Below are 10,000 nucleotides of genomic sequence, written 5' to 3'. Positions count from 1 at the left end.
TATTGGGGCTTAGCACAGATCTACAGTATTTAAAGTTAAGCACTGATCCGAAAACGGTAAGCTTTCGTTTATTGTGATGGGTAACTCTACATAAATACATAAAAAGTTACAATCCTCGGCAGCTAGTACTCGTTGGTGTAATGGTTCTGGATAAAAAAAATGAAGCAAACGACTCGAGTTCGAGGCTTACACTACTCCGTTTTTCTTTTTTTCTTTTTTTTTTTCCCTTTATGTTCCTGTTAACTTTGAAATAAGTTTCACTTCATGTGATTTTAAATGAATGTCCAAGGTCAGTTGAGAGATGGAAAGGAGTGTCAGCCAATAATAAGGGAAACTTCAAAATACAGAAAATGGCTGCCGAACTTTCCCTCAGGCCAAAACGGTAGCCTAAATAACATGTCTGTCGTATCGATGGGTTTCCACGAAATTTCTGACGTTACCATGACAACCACATTTTGACAGGCAGGCGTATTACAAATTGGAATTTCTTGCGTTTTTAACGAAAACATTAGCTTTCATACGGTAACTTTCGTAATTGGGCGCGGACCTTCAAGAAAGCATTTTATGACGTGCTAATTCAATTTTTTTGTCCGAGGAAACAAGATGGCGACTGAAACCATGAAAATACTCGAGCACGATAGGTCCAGAGAAGATGGGTGGGATTCAGTAAAAAAAACGACAAGTTTTTGAATTTTTAATTTTGGTTCAACAATCGATACTTATCGAATTAAACTTTTTATTATATATCTCAGTTAGTATGCGCGGTGTGATTGGTCAATTTTGCGGGCCGTATCTCACTGTACGGCCCTGACTAAATTTGAAAAGAGTTTCTTTTCCGCGCGCCCGATTAACCTCAGAGATATAATAAATATCTGACTAGCCTTGTTTTCTCGGTCCGTACTGTAAGTTATGGATCCTCGTTTTTCAGGAAAAATTTGGTCCGTAACTACCAGTACGGACCTCGAACTCGGTTAGTAAGAGGTATTTAACCTCGTGTCCTGTTTTCGGCTTCATCCTCGACTCCAGCTACAAAAGTGTCGGGAGTCAGTTTTAATTTTCGGATGATAGGCTTCAGACAAAATCAAAAGCGCCTTTATCCGGTGGATAAGGCGCTTTTCAGGGTCTAAAAAATACTTCACGTTAAATGTTGTCCAAGGTTTTTGTACACTCCCAAACTAAGCTGTGGTTAGAGTGTTCATATTCGCTTGTACAAGAGGAAATACTGAAATCTTTGCACAGATTGAAACTGTCGGATAGTGACTTATCCACTGGATAAAGTTATCCGGCCTTTGAACAACTGGGGCCAGAACGAAACACAGTGAGGAGTCCATGAACACTAACACAGAGCGCGGCGGTTGTACATAGTTAATAAAAGGCAATGGTTACGAAACCTGGCAAACTTCCTTTTCATATGTTCAGTTTTGATAGCATTTTTGGCCTTGACCGTGCCCAAACAACAATAGATTTTGAAATGTGGTGGAGCAACTGACCGATAGAGACGTTCCTGTTAAGATATTCAACTGTAGTGTGAGCATTAAAACAAAGGATTGTGCACGGTCGCGACCCTTCCAACATAAATTGCAGTACCACTGTTGTCATGGCAAGGTTTCATAACCAGTCCCTCAAATAACTATGGTTAGATGTCTTACATTTGTTACCCTCGCGAATGAAGTGGCACTGTTGAGTGTTTTCATAAGCCTTTCTTGTTGTAAAGTGCCCAAATTGCAGCAACCTACGCAATTGACAATGTTCATACAGTAAAATGAACTCAGATTCTGTTGTTCTAAAAGAAAAATTTTCCAGACCTTTTTTTTTTTTTGTCCAAAGTGTATTTGTCCAAAAATTGTTGCGATTAAAGTAATAAACAAACAAAATCACTACAAGAAACTCCAAAACAAGCACTGACCTGGCGTCTAATCGATCCTTGCTCAATGAGAGCACTTTAGCACGAGGCAGTGTTGACGTTTTTCCATTCCCTTGCCCTCCTTTTCGCCTAATCTTCAAAACTGGCAACTTTTTCACAAAGTTGCCCTTCAGATCTAAAAATTTGAGCGAAGGAGCAATCCACATTTCAAACGGGACAGTCTGGATATCATTGTAAGAAACATTCAAATATTTCAACATCGGCAACTCGAAGAGGCATACAGGAAGCGCTGTCAGTGAATTGTGATGGAGCTCGATCTCCTCCAAGTGAGGACAGTTCCAGCCAGATTCGGCGTATGTAAAATCCTGACAACTCTCCTCAGAAGTGAGGTTCTCGTGGATATTCTCGCAAGAACTATAAGGTTTCCCTGCCTTTAAACTACTTTTCGTCGACACGTCTTTTCTCCCTCCAATCCAGAGACAAGGCAAACTGTTGAGTTCATTCTCTGACGCATTGAGCGTTTTCAAGGCAGGCATTTGAAATAACAAAATGGGCAACTTTGAAAGCTTGTTGGTTGAAAGATCCACTCGTGTTATAGTTTTGAGTGAAGGATGAAGACCGGCAAACGTTTCCTTGTATGGATTTATGGTGCTCGCAGCCGTCAAAATCCAATGATTTTCCAACTTTGAAAGCTTCATGCCGTTCCACAAGATAGACACTGGATAAGCTTCTAGTCTCCAAATCTCCTCTGGACTGCTACTCGTTCTTGATGGATGAAGCTTGTGCTCTTGATCAACCTGGGCACCTGTAAAGCACAAGAGTCATAAAAAAAAACTACTACATGGCACAACAATCTTCAAAATTCTGCAGCAGATATGGGTTACAAGCATGAAGGAGCGACCAGCAGCATTACAATTTATGTACAGAGATGCTAGTCTTTGGAGATCTGAAATCTGGATACTATTTTGGTGGCTTCTTACCTTTACTGACACCTAAGAGAGTAGTAACCCAACCCCTCACATCCAGCCCTCATATTCCCACCCCCCCCCTCCCCCCCCAAGCCTCCCTCGTACAGGGCAGGAGAATACAAACTCAAATGCAATTTTCTTTCAATGGTTAAAGTTGGGCTCAGTTATTAAACGTTTTTGTAACAAATTGAGGCGTGAAAGTGTGAAGGCAAGAACAAAACATGAATTCAAGGAATAGAGTTGCTTTATTATGACGAAGTTATGGGTAAATGTTTGGCCTAATAACCTACGGTGACATTTTTCTGGGGCATTTGGGATACCATCCGGGAGACTGGGAGTTGCCAACATAAGAGCATGCTGCAGAGCAAGTGGCAATTCAAATGCCATTACACAAGACAGTTTTTCTGCAACCTGCAATGCATGGCTGTTGCAAGACAGGTTGCAAACAAAATTGCACGTGTAACACCCCCTCCTCACAACTTGTCTCTCAATGAAAAATTGTGTTGTGAGTTACAAGAATGGGGTACCAGCCCTCCACTTTTTGCAACGTTGCAAGTTATTTCGAAGCCTGTAACATTCTTTTCCACAACTTGCAATGCAATGCGTCCGTTGGCATTGCGTTGTACATTGAAGGAAAAGTTGTCTCGTTTGAAAGAACTTCTTCAGCCCTTTATTTTTAACAAAAAACTTTCTTGAAAAAATGCTCTGTTGTTGTTTCACGTCCTCTTTACTGTCGGTCTGTAAAGGAATAGGACTAATCCCTTAATGATAAAATGCTGATAATAGCAGGGCCCGTACCACCCCTGTAAGAACATTCAATATGACTCCAAGATTACCGAAACTGTAGAACCGCCGACTAAAAGTACGAGAAGAAATCATAAGGGCCCGATTGTTCAAAAAGCGCATAACTCTATCCAGTGGATAAATCGCTATCCAGCGAATAAAATGTACTCAAACTAATACATTTTATCCACTGGATAGCGGCTTATCCACTTAAAAGAGTTATCCGCTCTTTGAACAACTGGGGCCAGAATTGTCAGTATATTTTTAATGTAAATTCATTTCACAGCATGAACTACAAAATCATGTTTCAAATAGAAGAAGACGCAATTTAAGCAATTGCGAAAAGAAAACCTGAAAAAAATTTAGGCTTGAACGGGATTTGAACCCATGACCTCTGCGTTGCCGGTGCAGTGCTCTACCAACTGAGCTATCAACCCAACTGGGAGCTGGTCATATTGTGAGTCTGTAATATACCCGTGAAGGGTGAATAAATGAATGTAAATATATGAAATTAAACATATGTTTTGAACTACAGATGAAAGATCAAAAAGAAGAAATATCCTCGCAGTTAGAACGCAACTAAAGCAATTGCGAAATGGGTTCGAATCCCGTTCAAGCCTGAATTTTTTTTCAGGCTTTCTTTTCGCAATTGCTTAAGTTGCGTACTACATTGTAACTGCGAGGATCTTTCTTCTGTTTGATCTTTCATCCGCAGTTCAAAATATATGTTTAATTTCATATATTTACATTCTTTTACAAATCATGTAGTTACACCCCTATTTTGGTTTGACACCAACCTCAGTTTAGTGACGCACATTACTAACACATGTAAAGCTGCTTTCTATCATTTGCATAATAAAAGACGTATCAGGAAGTTTCTTACGATGGAGTCTACCAAGGTGCTAGTGCATGCCTTCATAATGGGACGCATTGATTACTGTAATAGTCTCCTCTATGGTTTACCGACCACTCATATTAATAAGCTGCAACGCGTGCAAAATGCAGCTGCCAGGCTGATTTGTTCAACTCCGCGCTTTAGCCATGTTACTCCCGTGTTATTTGCTTTACATTGGCTACCAGTCAAATTTAGAATTGATTTTAAGATTTTAATAATTACTTTTAAAGCCATACATGGCCAAGCACCTGATTACATTTGTAATCTCATTAATGTTAAGAATTTTTCCACGTATGGTCTTCGCTCGAATTCTGAACTTTTGTTAGTACCACCATCCACGACAACGAAGAAGACACTCGGTGACAGGGCTTTTACTGCTGCTGCACCATCACTGTGGAATAAACTGCCGAGCGCAATAAGGGACGAGGATAATCTTACACGTTTTAAGTCCGAATTGAAGACATTTTTATTTAGAGTTGTTTACAATACGAATAGCTTTTGATGTAAGAATTGTGAGAATTGTAAATAACTATTTTTAATTAATTATTTTAATTTCTTACATATACAATTTGTTAGGCGCATTTGATCATATGCACATGTTAATTTGCGCCATACAAATTATTATTATTATTATTATTATTATTATTATTATTATTATTATTATTATTATTATTATTATTATTATTATTATTATTATTATTATTTTGTCTGCTATGTTTTACACGCTGTGCAAGTAAGTACAAGAATAAAAGTTCTTCATTTCCTTGCTACGCGTCCAGCATTGTTACTCATCGAACTACGTCAACTTCGAAACTTACAATTGAACACAATAATTGAGCGGCTTCCAATGGAGTGGTGTTAAACCAAAACCAAAGTAATTACTCTGGCCAATCACAACAGATGTAAACAAAACAACGAGCCAATCAGAATTCGGAGCAAATACATGTAACTGGCACAAAAAAACGCGGGAAAACGCGTGCGGCGAAACACAATTGGTTTTGGTTTGGATTCCCATTGGTTGAGAAAGTGGCGCGAGTTTTGTTAACCAATCATAGACAGCATCATAGAGCAAAACGAAAGCAAACGCGAAATAACTTACCTTGTTGAAGAAGAATCGTTATGACATCAATGTTGTCAGCCATGATAGCAGAATTTAGGCACTTGTGTTCCACATCCTGAGCTCCATTGCTTAAAAGTAACTTCAACATTTCCAGATCTCCTTGGAGGCAGGCAGTCTCCAAGGGAGACGACACCGCACCCACAGGAACTTTTGACGGAACACCATCACTGTGATCCGGATGCATTTCCGCTTTAGAAACAAGGTTTACATCTGCTCCGTGTTTTATTAGCAAGTGGACAACTTCTCTGTAACCTATGGTGACCGCATCATGAAGAGCAGTTTGTCCCAATATATTTGTTGCATTCACAGATGTAGATAAATTTGCCTGGCATGGTCCAGCACTGAAATCAGACATTATTGTTATTGAACGTACCCGTCAGATGACAGTATAAACGGCTTGAATATTTTGAATGTTAGGTCGAGTTTTCGCGTTGATCAAAAGAACTTGTATTTTTGCATATGGACTTCAAAGTAATCGAAGAACATCACTTTTTTTTTCGCTCCAAAGCGCCTGTTGTTCCGTTACTTTCTTGTTTTTTTTTTCTTTCTTTTGCTGACTCAATATTATATTTGGCCTTTTTTCTTCTTTTTTTTTTTTTCAGAAAACTAAGCGTGAAGCAGTGGGGGAAAAACAAAAAAACTAACTAAAATGAAGGCCACGACCAAAAATCCAGGCACTTTTGAGCAATGTCTAAGCAACAACTGTGGACGATAATCCTGCTGGTATACATTGGATCATTTCTTGATTTGATCGGCTTAACAAATACAAATGATAAGAGAAGCAGAGACTGATACAACGTAGAATTACGTTTTAGAGTGTACTATATTTCGGCAAACCCGCCAAACCAGTCTGAAGAAGGCTGGTTTGGCCAGCCGAAATATAGTACACTCTAAAACGTAATTCTACGTTGTATCAGTCTCTGCTGCTCTTAACTTTTGAGCAAAACGAAAAATCGGCCTTAAATTGGAGATAAGACGGTCATGCTCTCAGCCCTTACCATTATCGGGGTATTTGCATTGTTGGGCTTGAAATCCTATTTGCTCCAAACCAGCTCACGAGTCATGTAAGAAACAAAGTTCCATACTTAGGTTCTACTTATTTTCAAAGAATTAGCTTGCTACTTTTCCTTTAACTTGCGTAATTCACACAAAAGAGTTCATAAATGATCAATTTTTTTAATGGTTTGAGCTAAAGCAGACAAGAACAAAAATTGCACTGTCTCAGGTTTTTGGGAAAAAAGAATGGAGTAAATCTTTCTTGCATCAGTGTGTATGCCAAACAAGAGCTGATTTGAAGAGAAGCAACTCGGATTTCAAGCCCAAAACGCACATATAAATGCTGTGCCGCTAGCACCAGTGACCCAAATGTGGGATCAGAGGCGAATAACTCTCCTATATAAACAGGCATGTGGTCAAATTATTGCACTTGCAGATTTTCCAAGAACATAGAAAGCACGGTGTAAAGTTCTCCAAAAATTAAACTTACAATAAAAAATATGGCTACTCACCACTTATGACGACAATTTAACAGTTGTACATGTAGGAGAAAGATTAAATACAGAACAATGTTCCTTACATGACAGTCCGTGTGTATGCCAAACAAGAGCTGATTTGAAGAGAAGCAACTCGGATTTCAAGCCCAAAACGCACATATAAATACTGTGCCGCTAGCACCAGTGACCCAAATGTGGGATCAAAGGCGAATAACTCTCCGACATAAACAAGCATGTAGTCAAATTATTGCACTTGCGGATTTTCCAAGAACATAGAAAGCACGGTGTAAAGTTCTCCAAAAATTAAACTTACCCTTAAAAGAATGGCTACTCACCACTTATGACGACAATTTAACAGTTGTTCAACAACCTTTACATAGCCTCCTTGCGCAGCAAGCTGAAGAGCAGTCGTAGAGCTGCTTGTACAGACACTTACGTCAATCGTGTTACATGGCATCAATTCTTCACCATCCCTATACAATTTAGCATTAAATTAATCCTTCTTCTACATCTGATTCAATGCTCCAACTAGGATGGAGGCCCTGCCCTTCTTACAAGTATAGTAAACAAATGGATAAGGAAGTTAGTTTCTAAAGAAGCTGTGGTGCTTCGTTGATAGTAGAAACGAATTTTTGGTTTCATCAACATGCAGATTTGATAACTCAAGGTAAATTAGATAAGCTCTCACTATCTGCAATCCAGTCTCTGTTGCTTCTTTTTCTTGCTGGATTTTTGAATAAACTTCGAATAACACAGTGCAAGTTTTTTGGCTAAAAAAGCCATATATTATACCCCTTTTGGAGAAAACCTTTCAATTGTCATGCATAAAAATGGTCACATTCTCATCACCACTTCACTTTATTTACAGATCTTTATATATATATATCATTGTTACTTTTGAATATGCCCTCGGAATACTGCATTTAGGCTGTCACACACTAAATATGCCCACTCTTGAATTTTAATAGTTTACTAAAATCGGGGAAGTATCACGCAAATTTGCTGTCATTTCAAAACCCAGAAATGTTTGTCTGCCAGCAGAGACAACGAAATAATTGTCAAGTTTGTTTTACATTATCACCCCAGTGCAATAAAACTGTTGATTAGTGCCTCTGGCCAGAGACAAAGTAGGCCGGTATGGATTGAAACTTGAAAAATGTTACGCTAATGTTTTTCAAGTTCTCGCATTTTTGTTTCCAAAATGCGCTAGAACAGCTCACGAGGTTGTTCCTTTCAAGAATTGAGTTGATTTCTTTCTCCTCGTCATGCTAGAATTATTTGGCAGCTGATCGAAGGTCTTATTTTATCATTTGTAACAAAAGATATCAAAAACCCCATGATACTTCCCCCTTTAAGCTAACTATAAAAATTCAAGAGCTTTACAAATAGTTTACCATTCGCAACTTAACCTCAACACCTACCTCGGAACTTGTAGGAGAATCTTAACAATTTCCTCCAACCCCTCCCCCGCCGCAACATGAAGAGCAGTGGATTTGTCCATTTTACTAGGTACGTTGATCATCTGCGGCATGGTTTGCACCATCAGTCTGACCAATTCAACATTCTTGCTCAAGCATGCGGCATAGAGTGGAGTGATCCCAGTTAATGTGTGTGGGGAGCCGTCAGCACCTTTATCCAACAGGAGTTTTGCCACTTCAAGATGGCCGCCATGACAGGCCCTGGGGAAAAAGCAATACTTACAGTTTTTAAAGGCATGGAAGGAAATTGAATACATTTTTTTTTTTGTATTTTATTAATTTTTTCACTTCAGAAGTTGCAGCCAAAAAACACAGACAGAATATATAGACTTATTTACTGACCCCCCCCCCCCCCCTCCTCCCCTTCAAACAATCCCACACATACACTTAACATGACACACAATCACACAGCTAACAGAAAGCGCTTAGACAGGAATTGATTACTGAGGGACAATAATCTTTTGGACAAATCCTTACAGATAAGTAAAAATACTTGAATCAAAGTTCACGTTAACCCAGGATTAGCTTAATTGGGCTTTGAATAACTCCTCCCTGAGCTACATAGAGACTGGTGATAGTTGATACCTACTTGTAAAGAAGTGTGGTCCCGCCTTGGTAAAGCTTATTGATAGTAGTAGCACTGGCTTCTTCTATAAGCTCTTGGACTTTTGGTAAATCACCCAAAGTACAACTGCGAAAGAGTTCTGGAAAAAAAGTGCAAATTATCAGTGAAGGTAATAACTTTATACATCCATAAATTTCAATATAATTTAAAGTAGGATTGACTTCCATGCAAGGTCAACATGTACTTGACTTTTATCAGTATTGATGGCCTTTCAAAAACAGACTGTCAAGATACGTGTATCTGTAACACTGACCACCTTAATCATAAAATAACATTTATACCGCGCAGTTTCTATAATAATATCCAACTGCACCTTACAAAAGATATTCAAAATAATAAACAAAATAAATTAAATAAGACTCAAAGTATACATGTACAATTCTAAAATTCAATTAAATAATCTAAACTTAATAAATACATGCCAATAAAAAATTGAAACTGATTAAATGCCTTATTTAAATAAAAAGAAGTCTTCAGTCTACTTTTTTAAAAATATTCAGGCTGAAAGTGGACCGAATCGTAGATGGAAGCAGATTCCAAAGTCTGGGGGCAGCACAGCCAAACGATCTATCACCCAAGGTCTTCGTAGTTCTTACTTTTGGTGGTGTTAATAAAACTACGGGGTCGTGATTATGCTGTAAATTATACTTGGATGGAGGTAAAACGTATTAAATTAAACTTGTATCATCACCTTTTAGCCCAACCAAATCAAAATACAGGGGGGTGGGGGAGGTGCTCCCCTATATAAGCTATACACGTATAAGCATGTGCAGC

General features: G+C 38.6%; 1 protein-coding gene across 2 annotated transcripts in view; it reads right to left on the bottom strand.

The window, feature by feature from the left end:
• Positions 1-10,000, bottom strand: part of LOC146483681 (leucine-rich repeat serine/threonine-protein kinase 1-like) — a 55,010-nt gene that overhangs the window by 33,754 nt on the left and 11,256 nt on the right. For both annotated transcript variants that reach the window (XR_014863816.1, XM_085105809.1), the window contains exons 6-10: positions 9,191-9,305; positions 8,545-8,802; positions 7,459-7,596; positions 5,610-5,971; positions 1,907-2,669 (exon numbers count right to left, since the gene is read on the bottom strand). Coding sequence is in view for 1 of the 2 variants with exons in the window: in XM_085105809.1 (XP_084961935.1) it covers positions 1,907-2,669; positions 5,610-5,971; positions 7,459-7,596; positions 8,545-8,802; positions 9,191-9,305 (1,636 nt within the window). In the remaining variant the exon portion in view is untranslated. The remainder of the gene's footprint in view (positions 1-1,906; positions 2,670-5,609; positions 5,972-7,458; positions 7,597-8,544; positions 8,803-9,190; positions 9,306-10,000) is intronic.

Source organism: Pavona decussata, unplaced genomic scaffold (assembly GCF_977016875.1).
Source record: "Pavona decussata unplaced genomic scaffold, jaPavDecu1.1 SCAFFOLD_38, whole genome shotgun sequence".
Taxonomy (NCBI): Eukaryota; Metazoa; Cnidaria; class Anthozoa; order Scleractinia; family Agariciidae; genus Pavona; species Pavona decussata.
This window is presented reverse-complemented; position numbering and strand designations above follow the sequence as displayed.